General features: G+C 41.4%; 1 protein-coding gene across 10 annotated transcripts in view; it reads left to right on the forward strand.

The window, feature by feature from the left end:
• The window catches only part of CEP250 (centrosomal protein 250), a 47,150-nt gene that overhangs the window by 16,486 nt on the left and 10,772 nt on the right, over positions 1-19,892 (forward strand). For 5 of the 10 annotated variants that reach the window (XM_007474240.3, XM_007474243.3, XM_007474241.3 and 2 more), the window contains exons 10-23: positions 2,461-2,619; positions 3,186-3,364; positions 4,591-4,773; positions 5,789-5,933; positions 6,607-6,753; positions 6,879-7,109; positions 8,294-8,487; positions 10,019-10,146; positions 10,315-10,484; positions 11,780-11,959; positions 12,295-12,429; positions 12,738-12,881; positions 13,504-13,637; positions 18,131-18,269. In XM_007474240.3, the coding sequence (XP_007474302.1) occupies positions 2,461-2,619; positions 3,186-3,364; positions 4,591-4,773; positions 5,789-5,933; positions 6,607-6,753; positions 6,879-7,109; positions 8,294-8,487; positions 10,019-10,146; positions 10,315-10,484; positions 11,780-11,959; positions 12,295-12,429; positions 12,738-12,881; positions 13,504-13,637; positions 18,131-18,269 (2,268 nt within the window). The remainder of the gene's footprint in view (positions 1-2,460; positions 2,620-3,185; positions 3,365-4,590; positions 4,774-5,788; positions 5,934-6,606; positions 6,754-6,878; positions 7,110-8,293; positions 8,488-10,018; positions 10,147-10,314; positions 10,485-11,779; positions 11,960-12,294; positions 12,430-12,737; positions 12,882-13,503; positions 13,638-18,130; positions 18,270-19,892) is intronic. The other 5 variants (XM_007474242.3, XM_056811778.1, XM_056811780.1 and 2 more) reach the window with 1 other exon arrangement.

Consider the following 19,892-nt stretch of genomic DNA (forward strand, 5'->3'; position numbering starts at 1 on the left):
TCTTCCTTCACTGGTTGTATGTTTGGGGCCAGAAACTAGATTAGGTTTCTATTTAAGTGAAAGTCATGTTCTTCTGCTTTTCCTTTTATTGTCTACAGGGAACCTTTCATTGATGATTCATCAATATGTATCCCTTTGATACTTTGGATTTTAGGTTGGTGGTAGGCTTAGGGAGAAGATGGTGCAGTACTATCTTACCCTGTCTTTTAGGATAAGGGATCACTAGTACATTTCATAATGGAACCATATCCCCTTCCCTTCAAAATCTCAACACATTAAAAAGATGAGTTGAATCTAACAATGAAATTCAATAGAAATAAACATATGATCTGGTAGTTAGTCCCCAAAAGTCAAGGGCAAAAGGTTAGAATGGAGAAAGACCTCTTTAAACAACAATTAACATGAAAAGGGCCTGATGGATGCCTCTTTTCCCAAATCAATTGCAATTTCATTAAAAGTCAATAATGTGGGGGAGCTAGGTGGCACAACTGAATAGAGCAGCAGGCCTGAAGTCAGGAGCACCTGTATTCAAATCTGACCTCAGATATGTCTTAGCTTTGTGACCCTGGAGAAGTAACTTAACCCCAGTTGCTTAGCCCTTACCACTCTTCTGCCTTAGGATAGGTAACCATTCTAGGATGGTCGGTAAGAGGTTTTTTATTTTAAAGGTCAGTAATATGCCACGGCAGCCAAAAAGTGTTATTCTGTCTTAGGCTGCATTAGTGAAATAATATCTAGAAGGGAATCATTATTCCCACCATACTCTGAAGTGCAGTAGTCCAACCATATCTGAATTATATCTTTGTATCTAGTTCTAGTTAACATATTTCAGGAAGGACATTAAAAAAACTAAAGTTTGTCCAGAAGACATGAACACAATAGTATATATAAGCATATATTGAAGTAACTGAAGATGTTTAGCCTGTAAAAGAGAAGACTAAGGGGAGACATGATAATTGTCTTCAAAAGTAAAGAACTGCAAGAGGTATTGATTTGACTTGTTCTAAGTAATTCTAGAGGTGAAAATTAAAGCTAGCAGTTAGAAATTAAAGGGAGGCAGATGTCAACTCCCTAGAACAGTGATGGAGATAGAGATGGAGTGCTGTACCCTATCCCCACCCCACCCCCCAGACTGAGTTCTATGTCTTACCTCCTTCCCCTTACCCAACACAGGGGAGGGAGAAAGCACTCCCATTGGGCTGCTGGGTGGAGGGGCGGTGAAAAACGTCTTCAGCAAGTGGAGACAGGGGAAGGGGAGTGGCCCAAGTGCTCTGCTCCTCTCCAGCTCTGCTGCCTTAAGCTGCCCACCTTACCCCCATTGTACACACTGTACACACTCCCATTGGTTGCTGGGCAGAGGAGCTTCAAGGGATGTGGAAAAATGTCATCACGCATGGTGGAGAGGGGCAGGGGAGCAGCTCTGCTTGAGTCCCTCTGCCTTTCTAGTAATGAACTTTGGCACATGCCCACAGAGAGCATTCTGCATGCCATCTTTGGCACCCATGCCATAGGTTCACCATCACTCCTTAGGGAAAGAAAATCTTGTAATGATTCATTCTCTGTTGACATTAGTGAGCTCTAATGAGCTGTGCTGTGAGACATATTCTCCATTGATGGAGATGTACAGGCAAAAATTAGAGTAAGAGACATGTGTGGGGATGGTGAGGGTCTTTGAGCCATGCCCCATGAAGCCTGGTTGAAAGAATTGGATATGTTTAACCTGGAGAAGAGAAAAATGAAGCTGGGTATGATAGCTATCTACAAACATTTAAAAGGCTTTCCTGTAGAAGCAGGTTAGAGTTATTTTATTTGGTCCCAGAGGACAGGGCAGAACCAGGAATCATTCTTATAGGTTACAAAGATTGCAGTTTAGGTTTGGTGTTAGGAAAAAATTTCCTAACAATGAGTCCAAAACTTGAATGGGTCTCTTCAAGAGGTTATGGGTTTCCCCTCCTTGGATGTTTTTGAGCAGAATCTGGACCACCATTTATTGGATATTATGGTTCCTATTGTGGATGGATTGGACTAGGTGGACACTCTAGTCCCTTCCCTTCATGAGTTCAAATCCCTTCTCAGATTGTTAACAAGCTGTGGACCCTTAGTTTCCCTAGCTATATAATGAGGTAGAGAAAGAAATGGCAAACCACTCCAGGATTTTTGCCAGGAAAACACCAGATAGAATCACAGTCAGACATAGCTGAAATGATCAAACAACAACAAAGTCCCTTCCACCTCGCAAATGTGATTCTTTATGATTCTGAGAATATTTTAGAAAGGGTTTAGGCATTAAACAGAGGCTGGAGGAAGAGACCCCTTAGGATCCTTTCAAATCTAAAATTTTTATGATTTCAAAAATGTAGATTGATAAGGCTTTATTTACAGATCTCTCTGGAGGAGAGAGAATTTTTCCTAGACATGTAATGATGGCTGGAAATAACAACACTTGCACATTTATTTCAGGTAGTGGTAGATGATGAAGACAGTGAAAATCAAAGTTTTGGTCTGGAGAGCTCCCTAGAGATGGAGTCTAGCATTTTCTGCCAGCTGCGTTCTGAAGATCCAGACAAGGCTGTCACACTGGTGCGCTCGATTCTGGCGAAGAAGCACCAGGCAGTGCAGGTAAGAGGATGCTGTGCACACCCCACATTCTTCCTTAGTCTTGCATGTTTTCCTAATACCCATTCACTTCCTAGTCTGGTGTGCATGCATGCATGTGTGCGTGCGTGTATGTGTGTGTGTGTCTCTCTCTCTCTGTAGCATGCTTGTGTGGCAGAGGCCTTCCTCACAGAGCACAGTTTGAAAATTACAACTGGGGTATGATTATAATGGAGGAAGTTTCAGAAATTTCAGCCATTCCGACGTATAGAACCTTTGCCTCCATGTCCCCATTTCCTGTACCTCTCTCCCAGGCCCAGGTTTGTCTGCTGATATTTCACCTGCATATCTCATCATAAAAATTCCAGACTTTCCTCCTTATTTTTCTGACTCTTAAATTTTAAAAAGATCATTCCACAGAACTGGTGGCATCCCACAGACCTTAGCAGCCCAGATATAATGATATCTCATTTATGAGGTTGATACTGAGGCCCTGGCTCAGTATACCTAGCTCCACCTGTGAGTCTCCTGCATCCTTCCCATAATCACCATTTACTCTGCTGCCTTATTCCTGTTATATTTCCTGCCAGGGCCTGAGGCAGCAGCTTTCAACCTGTCAAGAGGCTGTGAGCTTCTGGCAGCATCAGCATACCCAGTGGGAGGAAGAGGGCGAGGCCCTGAGGCAGCGACTCCAGAAGCTCACTGGGGAACGGGACGTCCTGGCAGGACAGACCCAGGGCCTTCAGGGGGAAGTCGACTCTCTCAACAGGTAAGCAGTCCTGCTGGTTGGTCACTAAGCCTTTCTGCTTTTACTCTTGAGAAGAAAGAACCTCACTCTGGGACTTGTCTGTCCCATCCTACATGATACTTTCTTGAAACCTCATGCTTTTTTGGACCTTCATTGCTGTATATTTTACTAACATTGAATCCTTCTGGTCCAAGGAAAGAGTCTTTTCTAATAACCTAATAACCTAATTACCTAATAACAAAGGTGGGAAAGTAGGGGAAGCACCTGCTGATGTCTGGCATAAGTAAAGACTTTTTATCCCAGCATCTGTGGTCACCTCTGTGAGAAGGAAATCACTTTAAAAGACTGATATATATTAATTTAAGGTCGCCAAGGAATTCAGCTATGTAATTCCTAAATGAAAACTCAAGTCAGCCGTCAACCTTTTATAGAGTTTAATTACAAACAGGAGGAAGAAAGGAATTAGAGATAGAGAGAGAGAGGGAGAGAGAAAGGGGAGAGAAGGGAATAGGGCTTAAATACCCCTTCTGTTTAGGCTGGGCCAAAAGGCCCAAGCCCTTAGATAGCTGAGGCAAAGAAAAGAGATCAGTCCCTATTACTCACGTGACCAAAATGGAGAAACAGTCTCAGGGCCCCCACCTTCAGCTTCCTTCAGAGCAAGCTTCTCAGAGCACCTCTCCAACCACTCCACCAAACTCTCCAACCACCCCCCTATCTTTAAGGAAACCATCCAAGTTGCCTCCCCTCAGTTCTCACATCTACCAATCACTGTCCATCATTTTCCCTGTGCCAATGGTGGCTCTAGCTTAACCCAGGACTGCCCAGAGGTCTGTGGCTTTGCACATGTCTGTTGAAGGTCATATTCTCAAATAATTAAATTTTGATCTATGCTGCAGCCCTTCCTAAATCCTGTTAGGACTGAGTGGGGTGGAAATTGTATTTTCCAAGACCTGATTCTGTCATTCCAAGTATCTCTATTGTATCAATTCTAAAATCAATCATGACTCAAAGAAATTCCTGTTCTGTGCTTAAGCATAGGTCAAAGCCCTTTCCATTGTTCAGCAAAAGGTTTCTGTCCTAAAGTAATCTGAAGAAGGGAGGAGAAGGAACCTCCCATGCCAATGGGGTTCACATTCCAATACACTATCAGTAAGAAATTTTCCAAGTATGAAATTTCCCAATGGTGAAATTTCCAACATTTATAAGTCTAAGAAATTTTAAGGTTTACACCCCTATTCTCCTCCCAGAGATCGAGGGCACCTGGAAAAGGCTAGGGAGGAGCTCCAGCAGCAGCTGGAGATTCTGGAACAAGAGGCCTGGCGCCTCCGCCGACTCAACACAGAGCTTCAGCTGCAAGGGGACTTGGCTCAGGGGGAGAAGGTGGAGCAGGAAGAGGAGCTGCAGCAAGCTGTTCGAGAGAGGGATTGCCTGTAAGTATTGTCCCATCTGTTTTTCCTTTGGGATCTAACTCAAATGCCCCTTGAAGTTTCTGCCCTTTTGTCACTTCCTAGCCACCAACATCTGCTTCTTTGGAGAATGGATCAATAAGAAGTCTTTTTGAAATTGGGGCCAATTAAGTGACTGTTTTGTGAGGAGAAAGAGCTCCAAGATAAAGGGAAATCTGGACTGAAAGGTCAAAGATTAGTTCTCAAGTTTGGATTTTGTTCAACCAATAGACTTTGATGATGCTCATATTAAAAAATATAAATTTTAATGGTTGTTTCCCCAGAAGATCATAAAAGACCAAAGGATCATTGATTAAAAGCTAGAAAAGGCCCTTAGAGGTTATCTAGTCCAAACCCCATGCGTCTCATTTTATTTTATTTTTTTAATTCAAAGACATTTTATTTTACATGTAATAATAATTTTCAGCATATGTTTTCTAAAATTATAGACCTAAATTGTTTCCCTCCCTCCTTCCCCTAGCTCAGAGATGGTAAGCAATTTGATCTTATATGTATTATCATGCAAAACAACTTCCTTATTGGTCATTGTTGTAAGGGAATACTCACATAAAACCAAAACCCCAAAATAAAACCATAAGTAAACTGATGTGAAAGACATGCCTTGATCCATATCCATCTGATTCCAAAGTTCTTTCTCTGGAGGTAGATGGCATTCCCTGTATAAGTCCTTCAGAATTGTCCATTGCATTGCTACACCCTTCTTGTTTTAAAGACAAAGAATGGGATGGGTAAAGTCACTTGCCTAAGACAAAATCACAAATAATAAAGCCAAGATTCAAACCTAGACCCTGACTAAATTTGATGCTATTTCCCTGGTACCAGTTCCTTCTATGAAGGATCTTAAAATCTGGTAAGGAGAATATGCACATATGTAATTGTCATAGATGTTTAACATGGAATTCCAAGTGACTTAGGAGACCTCGAGGTGTGTATGGCATATTCACAGTGGAGTCTCTTGTCTCATTACTTCTTCCTGCAGTCAAGAGACTTTGAAGGGCCTGGAAGCCAGACAGTCTTCATCATTGAGTGAGCTGATCTCCCTGAAGGAGGCACTAGAAAAGAGCCATCTTGAAGGGGAGCTGCTGAATCAAGAGAGAGCAGAGATGGCAAGAGCTCTGGCTAAGGTATAGATCAACTTGACTTAGCCTTCATCTACCATGAGCAGAAATATGTGTCTCTGGAGAGAGGGCATTTCTTTGACCAGAAAGGTAGGGGCAGCAAGGTGATAGAGAGCCAGACCTGGAATTGGGAAGTCGTGGGTTCAAATGTGGCCTCAGATATTTTTTAGCTATGTGACCCTTAGCAAGTCACTTAACTCCAATTGCCTAGCCCTAACTGCTTTTCTTTTCTTTTTTTTCGGTAACCCTTTACCTTTTGTCTTGGAATCAATACTGCATATTGATTCCAAGACAGAAGAGTGGTAAGGGCTAGGCAATGGAGGTTAAGTGACTTGCTCAAGATGACACAACTGGGAAGTATCTGAGGCCAGATTTGAACCTAGGACCTCCTGTCTCTGGCTCTCAATCCACTGAGCTACCCAGCTGCCCCCCAACTGCCTTTTATGCCTTGGAACTGATACTTAATATCAATTCTAAGAAAGAAAGTAAGGGTTTAAAAATAAAAAACACCAGAAAAGTAGCTTCAGAGAGGACTTGCCCAGAATTTTAAGTAGGAAGAGGATCCTGGAATCAGCTTTTCTGTATGAAAAAAAGGCAATTGGGGTGGGATATGGGAGCTGTTTAGGAAGGCAGAAGAGGGCCACAAAAGGAGAAGATCTTTATTTCTTTTTCTTTCTAGGCAGAACAGTCAATTGCTGAACTGACAGGAACAGAGAGAACTCTCAAGGCAGAAGTAGCTGATCTTCGGGATGCAGCAGCCAAGCTGAGCGCACTGAATGAAGCCTTGGCCCTAGATAAAGTGGAGCTGAACCAACAACTCTTACAGGTGAGGTGGGATCCTGCTCCTTCCAGGCTCATCATCTGGTCCTTAAACCACATGTGGTTATTAATGACATATGCTTCTTGACCCTACGCTCTCTCTCTAATGCTTTTCTTTTTGTGGGACTGTAGTTAGAGCAGGAAAACCAGTCTGTCCATGGTAAAGTAGAGGCATCAGAGAAAGCCCGAAGTGCTGTGCAGATGGAACTGGATGAATCTGAACAGAGAAAGGAAGCCCTCTTGGAGGAAAAAGCTTGCCTTGAAATGCAACTGCAAAAGTCTAAAGATGCTGAGGCAGAGCTTCAGGGGGATCTAAGCAGGGAGAGAGAAGAGAAGATCGAAACCCAGGAGAAATTGAATGAGGTAAGAGAGCACAGCATTTACCAGCAGACAGAGGTCACAGATGGGTCATTAGAATATGTACTGGGATTGAGTGCTATGGGCTTAGATTCACATTGCAGTGCTGTCATTTAGTACTTAGCCTCTCTGGCTTTCAGTCTCACATCTCTAAAATGAAGGGGTTGGATGAAGGTTCTCTTCTAGTCTTAAGTCTATGAGCCTGTGATCTTAATGCAATAAATTTCTAACATCTCAATGCTGTAACCTTTCTTGAGGGCTCTTGGAAGTCTTGAGGGTCACATTAGCCCTCAAAAAAGAAAAACACCCTTGTTGCCGACACCAAACAACTGTTTGCAGGCCTGGATTCAAATTTGACTTCAGACACATCCTAGCTTTGTGACTCTGGACAAGTCACTTAACCCCAATTTCCTAACCCTTACCTTTTTTTTTTTGCCTTGGAACCAATATACGGTATTGACTATAAGATGAAGGTAAGAATTTCAAAACAAAACAAAACAGCTATTTGAAGTCCTCTGGCTCTCATTTCCCCAACAATCATAAAGGCTGCCACAGGGAGAGGTTTTCTTGCTTGACTTTGTAGCTTCTTACTCTTCAGAGTTCTGGAAATTTGAACTTCATAATAACTCATATTTCCTTACTGCAGTTCCATGAGACTTAAAGTAGTGCCATTATTGTTATGTCTGTTTTATAGTTAAAGAGCCTGAGGCTCTGAGGGGGAAACCGTGAACATGGTGGCCTCCTAACTTCAACCCTGCCACACTGCTTCTCTGCCTTTAAACTCCCTAAATAGCCAGCTGCTAATTTTTCATGGTTCTTCTTGCCCCATTTTCCAGAACTCTCATATCAGTTACTAACTAGCATCGTTTCAAGGGAAAGAAGAAGCCTGTTGTGAGGAACTAGAGTAGTTTCACAAGGACAAGCTAGGTTCTTTAAGATACTTGTAGCATTGTTCCTGGAAAGAATCTCATTAGCCTTCCTGACAGTTCTGATTTCTCCTGTTTTTATTCTAAACTCAGGCACACAGAAACCCAGAGTCCCCACTTGATAGTAGACTCTTTCAGTGTTCTGTGCTCTTTCATCTGCCAAAACTGGAGGAATCCCAAGGAAGAAGAGGAATGAGCTCTTCTTCCCAATTCCTTTCCCCTATACTTCTCTTCAACTCCATTTTAGTTCTTTGCTCTTCTCAGGCACAACGACAGTTGGAGGTGGCCACTACAGAGCTGGAACAGCTGCACCAGGAGACAACTCGACAAGAACTCTTGAGGGAGAAGGTGATCCAGGAGAAAGAGATCTTGGTCCGAGACAAAGCTGCCCTGGAGGTGCACCTGAAGGCCTTGGAGCGGGACCAGCAGGATCTTTCTGAGCAACTACTGGAACTCAGGTCGGGGCTGTCACATTGTTAATGCTGTTGTCTTACCACCCCCACCCCCCACCCCCCAAACCCCTCACCCCCCAAATCCATTCTTGGACTACCAAAGGATAGTCCAAAAGCCCATGTCTAACCCTCTCTCCCAGAGGCTCCCTATTACCTTTTTTTTTAAACCCTTCCCTTCCATCTTAGAATTAATACTGTATATTGGTTACAAGGAAGAAGAGTGGAATGGGCTAGGCAGCTGGGTTTAAGAGACATTCCCAGGGTCATAAGGCTAGGAAGTGTCTGAGGCCACATTTGAATTCAGGACCTCTTATCTCCAAGCTTGACTCAATAAACACTGAGTCACCCAGCTTCAACCAACCCCACCTGAACCTTTTTGTTTTTAACCCTTACTTTCTATCTTACAATCAATACTAGGTATCAATTCTAAGACAGAAGAGTGGTAAGGGCTAGACAATTGGGGTTATGAGACTTGCCCGGGATCACACAGCTAGGAAAGTGAAGCCAAATTTGAACCCAGGTCTTCTCAACTCCAGGTTACTCTATCCACTGTGCTACCTAGCTGCCCCATTAATACTTTTACTATCAAATATAGATTCTTCTGCTTAATGATTTAAAAGTCTTCACACCATCCTCCAGCATACCTTCTTGCGCTTATTCTGCATTACTCCCTTTCAGCCACTCTACAGAGTAGAATCTGATCAAATTGCCTTTCTTCCTGTTTCTCTCACACATGAACTTTTCATCTTCCATGCAAATCCTTGCCTGGAATATGCTCCCCCTAACTACTGGTGTCTTTCAGGTTAGCACAAGCTCTGCCTACCAAATCAGACTTTCCCTCATTGTTCTCCTCCCTCCAACCATTTGGGCCTCCATCCTTCATATTACTGAGTAATATTTTGTCTATATTTTACACAGACTTCTAGTAATACTTACCTCTTTTAGTAGAATTTAAGCTCTATCATTTTTTTCTTTGTTATAGTAGTACTTAACACCATGACTGCTGCTTAGTTGGTGCTTAATAAGTGTTACAGATTGATTTCTAGCCCATGCATGGATATGGGGGCAGGTTGGCTGTGCAGATTGACTAGTTTCTCCTATCATAACTACATCTAGGAAAGTTAAGATTAAATTGGGAACAGGGACAGCTAGGTGGCTCAATGAATAGAAAGCAAGAACTAGAGACTGGATGTTCTGGGTTCAAATGTGGCCTCAAATAGTTCCTAGCTGTGTGACCCTGGGCAAGTCACTTGACCCCCATTACTTAGCTCTTATCACTCCTCTGTCTTGGAACCAATACACAGCATTAATTCTAAGACAGAATGCAAGGATTTTTAAAAAAGAAGAAAAATTGGGAACCTAGAACTGGATGTACCTTGCCCTTCCTCTGTTTGCTATTAGTTGGCAAGCCTATGTGCTGGGGCCTATAGGCTTCATTCCCAGCTAAGGCTGCTCTGGATGCTCCTATGGGCTGCTGGGCCTGGGGAGGGTGAGCAGGGCCATAGGGAGAGTCCTCCCTGACCTCTGAATCTCACAGCTCAGCCAAGGAACTGTTAGAAACCAACTTGTTTGAGGCTCAGCAGCAGGGCTCTCTGATGGAGATTACCAAGGAGCAGCTGATGATGCAGATTCAAACAGTCACACAAGCCAAGGAGGTGATCCAAGGTGAGGGCCAGGCCAACCTGGGCCCCTTTTCCTTTCAGAGAAGCTGGGGGGGAGGAGGCCTGCTCTCAGACTCCAGCCTGGAGAAGGGTCTTATCACATTCCCTTTTTGGAGGTATGGGGTGGGCCTTGCCAATGAGGTCAGGGCCTAAACTCTGCCCCCTTCTTCAGGGGAGGTAAAGTGCCTTCAGATGGAATTGGAAGCACAGCGACAGCAGGCAGAACAGGAGCAGGACACAGCAGCCAAACATCGAGACCAGATGGAGCAAGAGAGTCAGGCAGCTCTACAGCAGCAGCGGGCCACCTATGAAGAAGAACTTCACCTGCTGCAGGAGGAGAGGGTGAGGTGACCAACAGAGTGGGAGAGGAAAACCCTTGCCTGGACTGACAAGGTTGCCCCCAGGAGGCCCCTCTGCCTTCCCATTTATGTTGGAAAGAGGCCTGACCTAGTCAAAGAAATGGAGAACTTTATCTAGCCTTATGGATAATTAAGGCAAATTAGGAAAAAGATCCCGTGGGATATAGATTAACTAGGAGTTAGGCCCCTCATAGGTAGACAAAGAGAACTTGTCCCTTCAGAGGAAGAGATCTGTGTCTATTGGGTACTTATGATGGAGTCACTGATCAGAGCCTGGAGCCAGATTAGGATGATGGGAAATACTCTCACTTACCAACATATTCCTAAAACTAAGTTCTCCAGTAGAGAAATGTACATACCACAGAATCACTACCATTATCTCGAGAAAAAAAAATGTGAATAGATTTGTCAGAATTGGCCTCAGCTACTCACCTCAGTCCTCTCCAGGCTTTCACTAGTAATCTTTTTTGACTTTGGTCGGGCCGGTTCTCAGAAGCCATGAAAGGGGCACAGAGAGGCTTAGTATCCTTAGTTTTTTTCTTCTCTCCTTATTTAAATAATCACACTGACCTTAGGGGATTGTTCTCTTGTGCATCCTGATCTTCTACCACAGCTATCCTTCTTGATCCCAAGTTCTCTATTATCCATCCTATTATTCTAGGCTTAGATGAAGGCTCCTATTATTAGCCCATTTGAAATTAGGTCTATCTAATAGCTGCTGAAATGCACTATGTAAATGTTAACACAAATCGTTATCATTATTATTGTAGTGATTGAGTTGTCCTTGCATTTTGTAACTACAATAGGCTTGTGGTATATTCTGCATAGTTTCTTCCATAAATCTAGGGAACAGATTGCTCCCAGCACAAACCAGAATTAGAAGAAGCATAGGAGTATATAGAATAGGGATCTGTGAGAAGTTGAGAAAATTACATGTGGAGGCCTGCACAACTCTAGCATAAATAAGTAGATGGGGAGTATGCCCAGGCAAAGGGAATCATGGGGAGACATTAAGTGACTGAGTTTTCTAAAGCTTTGACAGGCATGACACCCTGGGGACTCCTTTCCGATGGCAGATATACTATGAAGAGCTGGTGCTACTCTTTCTGTTAGGGTCTAAGTATAATGTTCTGATTAGACTGGGCCTGAATTCTAGAAATTCTCTGGCTTTCCTGGAGTTCCTCTCTCTCACTGGGACCAATAAATAAAGTTAAGGAGCTAGAATTCCTTGCCCTGTGTTACCCATCTGTGCTGATGTATTTTTCTCCATGTGGCAAGAAGATGGATCAAATCAAGCACAGGCAAGAATTAGAGGCCACATTAGAACAAATGAAAAGAGAGAAAGTGGACCTGGAGGAGACCTGTGAGAAGAAACTAAGGGAACTGCAGGAGGAGTCAGAAGCTGCCCTGGCTCAGAGGATAAAGGATCATGCCCAAGCTGAGAGCAACAGATGTCAGGTAGGGAATAAGACTAAAGATACTTCTGATTCTGTATTACCTCCAACTTTTGCCCATTCTCTTCGTCTCTGATAAATTTATTATATGTGCTGCATTGGTCACAGATCTAAGAGCATAGTGAATTGATGCTCTGGAAAATTTTATATATTTTTTCCATGGGTTATTACCACAGAGTACTTTTAGGACTTCCTGGTTCTCGTTGTCAGATAAGTTAAGACATTTCCTGATTTTTAGCATTAAACCCTGTTCTCAGTGTCTAAACCAGAATGACTGCTAGGGTGTAGAAATCCTGTTAGATACTTCTGCTTTAATGTCCATCTCCCTTATCTCTGTAGATGCAGCTAGAGATGGAAAAGGAAAGGATGTCACTACTGGAGACACTCTTGAAGACCCAGAATGAACTAGCTGATGCTGGCCATCAATTGGAGCAGCTGAGGCAGGACATAAAGGACCAGAAGTTAAAGGAACAGGTAGGGAGCTTGGCCCTGTTCATGATGGGAGTGAAAACTGACATCAGCTCAGGGAACTAAGCAGGAAGAAGATATGAGGTAAAGAGCCTGAGATAGCTGAACAGGTCAGTAAAGAGATAAAAAGAAAATGAGTTTGAGGATTTGTTTAGTTGAGGAAGGAGTAGTTATAGTGGAGGAATCAAAAGTTGTCTACTCAAATCAAAGGGGTAGGTGGGTCAGGAGTCGTTCGGAACAAGGTTTGAGAATTTAAGCCCCTCCAGACAAATAAGCTGTCATTGCTTTCCACTTACCTTATTTTTTCTTCTCAGGAGAATATGGAGGACCTTTGGGCCCAGCTGCAAGAGGCTCAGAAGACACTGATGGAGACAAGAAGAAAGCATCACAATGACCTTGCTGCCCTTGAGGAAGAGAAAAGCATCCTGCTACAGCAAAAAGAGAACCTGGAACAACAGGTCATCTAGAAACTCTGTCCCCCACCTGCACCCCTCCCCCCCCCAAGGCAGTGTTGGAGGAAAAGTATAAAGCTGCTTCCTGAACTGTTCTGTGTGGTTTGGGGCTTTCTTTTTAGAGTTGGGGAAGTGCAAATCCCAAGTAAGCATCATCTATTCTTCCTGTCAGAGCAGCTTGGGGATTGAGGGATCCTCTATAGCAACTTCCACTCACATTTATTGGGGATAGTTTTCTCTCTTCAGTGGGAAGCCCTTTTCTCTAACCCCTGCTCTTTGTTTGTAACCATTTCCTCTGGATTTAGTTACATTTATCCAAGATCATCTGCTTACTATGTGACTTTGGAGTTGCAAAGATACTCCTTTCTCTCTTCTCCCTTCTCCCTCCTCAACGATGTGTGCAACAGGGAACATAGATGCCTCAGTGAAAGCCATGTAATTGAAAGCCAGATGGAGATAGAGGAAAGAGGAGAGGAACTGGTGGAAAGTCACTGACTTTCTTAGAAACTGTATGTGTACTTGTAATACAACAAATACTAGCAACAAAACTAAAGAGCCCTCAAGCCCCCCAGACTCTGAGCAGTTGCTCTTCACAACCCTTTGGTTCCTCATGCTTTTACTTTTCCAGGTACAAGACTTGAAGGCCCAACTAGTCACAAGTGAAGATTCATGTAGGCTGGCAGAGCATGAGGCCCAGAAGCATCTACAAGAGGTCCAGCAGTGTACTCATATCCAGGAGGAGAGGGAGCAGGAAAAGGCCAGGTAGGGAGCTGGAGCTATCCAGCCATACTTTATTTATTTATTTTATTTTTTTATTTAGAATATTTGCCATGGTTACATGATTGATGATTTTTCCCACCCCTCTTTCCTCTCCCCACCCCTGGAGCTGACAAGCAATTCATGCATCATTGTTCAAAACCTATTTCCATGTTCTTCATATTTGCAGTAGAGTGATCTTTTGACAGCAAAACCCCAATCATATTCCCATCAAACCATGTGATAGATCATATGCTTTTCTTTGGTGTTTCTATTCCCACAGTTTTTCCTTTGAATGTGGATAGTGTTCTTTCTCATAGAACCCTCCGGGTTGTTCAGGATCACTGCATTGCCACTAATGGAGAAGCCCATTACATTCGATTGTACCACAGTGTGTCAGTCTCTGTGTACAATGTTCTCCTGGTTCTGCTCCTCTCACTCTGCATCACTTCCTGGAGGTCGTTCCAGTCTCCATGGAATTCCTCCAGTTCATTATTCCTTTGAGCACAATAGTATTCCATCACCAACAGATACCACAATTTGTTCAGCCATTCCCCAATTGAAGGGCATCCCCTCATTTTCCAATTTTTTGCCACCACAAAGAGCGCAGCTGTGAATATTCTTGTACAAACATTTTTCCTTATTATCTCTTTGGGGTACAAACCCAGCAGTGGTATCAGCCACACTTTACAGGGAGATATCTGGCTACCGTGCACCCCATAAGGATCAAATCATCAGCCAGCCAACAAGTAAACACCTGTTACCTTCTGTGCCAGTTACTGTGAGGGTGTCACATCAGGGCTATAAGAGATATGATAGTCATAATCCCTGACTAGGAGCTTATCTAATTGTCAAAACAAAAGTATTATATACATTAGTAAATAACTAACCAACAGCTATTCATTAAACAACTACTTATGTGCCTGGCACATAATTTAGAAATAAGTGGACTACAGATTATGAATGCTTTAGATAGCCCAGTGGCACAGTGGATAGAACGCTGGGCTTAGAGTCAGAAGACTCACCTTCTGGAGTTCAAATCTGGCCTCAGACACTTACTAGCTGTGTGACCCTGGGTAAGTCACTTAACTGTTTGCCTCAGTTCCTTCATCTGTCAAATGAGCTAAAAAAGGGAAATGGCAAACCATTCCTTTATCTTTGCCAAGAAAATCTCCAGGGGTTCACAAAGAGTCAGATGTGACTGAACAACAACTGAGTGGAGGCCAAACCCTTCATTTTACAGAAGAGGAACGTGAGCCTAAGATAGATAGTAAGTAGTTAGGATTAGGGTAAGAAGATTCAAATTCAAGTTCTCTGATTCCAAATCCCACAGTGTTTTTTCTGCTACACCAGCAAACAGGAATACATAAAGATCGGTAATAATCACAAAAAGTGTTCAGAGTAAAGGAAGTAGTTCTTCTGTACTAAACCACATCTAGATGGTTGTGTGTTGTTATTGTAGTTAGTTTTAGGAAGAAAGGCTTCGGAAGACGTCTAAATCAGGATATGGTAAGCAGGCCTCGAAACCATATTATACGATTATTAGAGGGATTGGGGCTATTTAGCCTATAAAATAAAGAACTTGATGTCATTGGAAGAGGGATTAGATTTGACCTGTTTGATGTCATAGGGCAGAGTTAGGATCAGTGAATGGGAGTTACCCAGAAAGGGGGCAAGGGAAGATTTCAGCTCAATATAAGACATTTCTAACCATTAGAGATACCTGGAAATGCAATGGGCTGCACAAAGTCTTAAGTTCCCCAACTTTGGAAGTGCTCCAAAAGAGGTTGGGTAAGCATCTTCTGGAGATGTTATAGAGGGAATTGTTTTAGGTAAGAGATGTAACAAATGGCCTCTAAAGTCCCTTCTAGTTCTGAGTTCCTGAATCTACCTATGAAACCTTCACTATTCACCTCTGCCCTCAGTGATTTTGTCCCAGTATGAATCCCCATAGTTCTAGTGGTCTCTAGCACTTGTTTGACACTTAATTTATACCACCTTGTATTGATATGTTTTTTTTAATGTGTATGTCCTTTCTTCCCATTTAAATTGTAAGTCTCTTTATCTTTTTGTAACCCTAGTAATTAGACAAATCCTTATCTATGGGAAACATTCAGCAAATGTTGAATGAATGAATGATAACTGATCTGGATCTTAAAGGATAGATTGGATTTAGACAGGTAGAGGAGGAGGTAGTGGGGATGAGGAAAGAGAAGGAACATCTAAAAAGAAAGCTTTCTCTGGGAATTTATTTCTTCTCTCTTAGTTTTGAGGTTATAGCTTCTTTGCTCTCTTGGCTACTTCTTTACCTTTTCCATGTTTTTCCTATTGGGCCTACCTAATTTTAGTTCTTGCTTTCCCATTCCTAGGCCCCTGTCTCCTTTAGTCTGTAAAAGTGAGACTGTGTTTGACATCTAGAGACTTATCTTGCTTCTGGCCTTTTCAGCACTATTATTATCTTAAGTACCAGTCTTGTACTCTGTGGTAATATAAGTGCAATATGAGGGGATGTGTAGACCAGAGATAACCTTTGTGTCCTGGACTCTTGACCATATGGTGAAGCTTAGGGACTCCTCAGAATAATGCTTTTAAATGCATAAAATAAAGAGAATTATAAAAGAAATCAATTACATTAAAATAGTGTCTGTAGACAGCAGGATTACAATCAAGTGCAGTTTAGCAACAGGTCTAATAACTATAGTACTTTTGAAGTAGTAATGAGCACAAATGATTCCCTGAAATATTTGAATATTTCATAATGTATTGAAACATTTCATAATGTAATGTGAAAATATCTTTGATTTCTGTTGGTGACAAAGCCAGGTACTGCTAATACTTCTGTAGTTTGGTATTATAATATTCACAATGGATATTCTAAATTTCACTTAGAGGCTAATGAAAAGAAAGATAGTTTTTTTTTCCCCCACCTAAGTTTATAGCTCCTTACCCCCCTCAAATCTCTCTGGAGCCTATGGATCCCAAGTTAAAAAACCCTAAGCTAGAAGGAATTAGGCTGACAAGGTAAAAGCGCCCCCTCATGGAACCAAAGAGTGAAATTCTGAGATCTTCCTTTATAAGAAAGTTGTGCAGAAGAGTCCAATCAGCATATGTCTAGCACTTTGACAGTCATTTTATTTCCCCCTTGCAGTGCATCCTTTTTCTACTCCCTCCCATTTTTCTTTTGAGATCCAAACACAATAGAATTACACCTAAATTAAAAGAATTAGACTCCCTCTAAGACCTCTCTAAGATGTTGATAAAATTCTAAGGGATTACATGTATTATCTCCCCCTACAATAATATAAAGTTTTATTTTATTTAGTCTCTTATATAAGATTTTTCATTTGTTTACCTTTTTATGCTTCTCTTAAGTTCTGTGTTTAAGTGCCAAATTTTCTATTCAGTTCTAGTCTTTGCAGTAGGAATGCATGAAAGTCCTTATATCATAAAATATCTCCTTTTCCCCCCCTATAATATCATGCTTATTTTGTAGCTAGATATTCTTGTTTGTAAACCTAGGTCCTTTGCCTCCCAGAATATCATAATCTGAAAATATATCTTTCCATTCTTCAGTGGTAGCTGCTAAATCTTGTGTGATCCTGGCTGTGATTTTATATTTTAATTCCTTCTGTCCCCTTTTTAGTTTTCACCTTGATCTGGGAGTTTTGAATTTTGGTTACAGTGTTCCTGGAGTTTTCATTTAAACTTTTTTAGTGGATTCTTTCCATTTCTACTTTGACCTCTGGTTTTAAGCTATCTAGGCAGTTTTCCTTTGTAATTTCTTGAAATATAATATCTAGGCTTTTGTTGTTTGTTTATGGTTTTTAGGTCAAACAATAATTCTTAAATTATTTCTCCTGGATCTATTTTACAGGTAATTTTTTTCTTTCAGATATTCCATATTTTCTTCTGTGTTTTAAATCTTTTGACTTGACTTCATTATACTTTGATGTCTCATGGAGTCAGCTTTCATCTGACCAATTCTTGTTTTTAAGGAGTTACTTTCTTCAGTGAGGTTTTATACCTTTTTCCAAGCTGTTAATTCTCTTTTCATGATTTTGTTTGCTAGCTCTCATTTCTTTTCCCATTTTTTTCCTTTACCAGTCTTGTTTTTAAATTTTTTTTTTGCTTTTAAAATTTTTCTTGTATCTCTTTGAGATGGACTTGTGTCCAACCTGCATTTTTTCTTTTTTAAGGCTTTGCTTTCAAATTTCAAAATGTTATCTTCTATGTTTGTATCTTGAGTTTGTCACTATAGTAGTCCTTTATGGTCAGGTTCTTTTTTGTTGTTTGCTCATTCTTTCTTGACTTTGGATGTTATATTAGTACCTGCTCACTTCAAAGTAGAGCTATCTGGCCTGAGTTTCTGCGGCTTCTACAGCTCAATCTGGGGCCCTGCATTATGCCATTGTTTTATTAGATTTTTATTGAATTTGTATTGTCCAGCCAGACAGTGGAGGAGGTAGCAATGGTCTATTTCTTCTTTCTTCTCTTTGCAGCCTGGTTCAGTCACTAGCAGAGAAGGAACAAAGACTCCTCATTTTACAAGAGGCTGATTCACTCCAACAGCAAGAGCTGAGTTCCTTGCGTCAGGAAGTGAAGGAGGCCCAGGAAGAACAGGAGCAGCTCAGTGCCCAGGTACCTTAGTTCCTCTTGTGCCTTTCTTCTTACTTCTAGTGGAGGCCTTCTTAGCCTTTGCCCTCTAGAAAGATTTATAGAGCAAATCCTTCTCCATGAGTGTAATGGACCCTCTTCGTGTTTTAAAAATTTTTCTTTTAAAATTCTTTATTGATGATTTTTGTTTTCACATTATAGTTTTTTCTGAATATACCTGCCCCCTGCCCCGAACACAAACAACCAAATAAGCTTTCCCTTGCAATAGTGAAAGCACTTAAACAAAACCAAATGACACAATGACCACATAAGGCAGTATGTGCAACATAATGCCTCAGCAGTCCCCCATCTTTACAAGAAAAAAAGGGAGAGACATTTCCTTCTCTCATCTCAGGGAACAAGATTAGTCATTATTATGATGCCCCTTTTAGCCTTATTTTAGTATTTTTTTCTTTTACAGTGTTGTAATTGTATGTATTGTTTTCCTGGTTCAGCTTATCTCACTTAGTAATAATAGCTACATTTACATAATGCTTTAAGGTTTGTTTCTCACAATAACCCTGGGAGGTAGGTAATAGTTGCTTTTATCCCCATTTTTTAAAATGAGGAAATAAACCTTAAGAGATTAAATGGGGGCAGCTGGGTAGCTCAGTGGATTGAGAGCCAGGCCTAGAGATGGGAGGTCCTAGGTTCAAATATGACCTCAGACACTTCCCAGCTGTGTGACTCTGGGCAAGTCACTTGACCCCCATTGCCTAGCCCTTACCACTCTTCTGCCTTGGAGCCAATACACAGTATTGACTCCAAGATGGAAGGTGAGGATTAAAAAAAAAGAGAGAGAGATTAAATGAAGCAGGGTTCAAACTCAGGTCTTTTGACTACATCTAGTATACCACCTAACTATTTCTGTTATCAGTTTGTAGAACTTTTTTCTTAATTCTTTGTTTCTCTTAATTCTTTATATTTGTCATTTCTTATGGTACAATAATATTCTATTAAATTCATATGCCACAATTTGTTTAGCCATTCCTCAGTCAATGAGTACTCACTTTCTTGCTATCACAGAAATTATTACTATCAATGTTTTGTTATATATGCAATCTTTTTTTATATCTTTAATGTCCTTGAGATTTATAATGTCCATGGTCTCCAGGTCAAAAGATTGGGACAATTTCATCTGCAAAGAATGATAGTTTTGTTTCCTCATTGCCTACTTTAATCCCTTCAATTTCTTTTTCTTCTCTAATTGCCACCACTAACATTTCTAATACAATATTAAATAATTCTGGTGATAATGGGCATCCTTGCTTCACTCCTGATCTTATTGGGAAGGCTCCTAGCTTATCCCCATTGCAGATAATACTGACTGATGATTTTTGCATTTTTTCCTTTTAAATGTAATTTATTGGCCTAGTGTGCCAGCTTTTTAGGATCTGTTTGGATCCTGACTCTGTCATCTAATGTATTATTTTCTCTTTCTACATTGTTTCATCATAGATCTCTCCTCCAAGATGGGGGAAGAGAATAAGAATTTAAACAGTGCTTACTATGTGCCAGGCACTGTGCTGAGCACTTACAAATATGATCTCATTTGATCCTCACAACATCCCTGAGAAGTAGATGCTGTTATTAACCCCACTTCACTTT

This window comes from Monodelphis domestica, chromosome 1, assembly GCF_027887165.1.
Source record: "Monodelphis domestica isolate mMonDom1 chromosome 1, mMonDom1.pri, whole genome shotgun sequence".
Lineage (NCBI taxonomy): Eukaryota > Metazoa > Chordata > Mammalia > Didelphimorphia > Didelphidae > Monodelphis > Monodelphis domestica.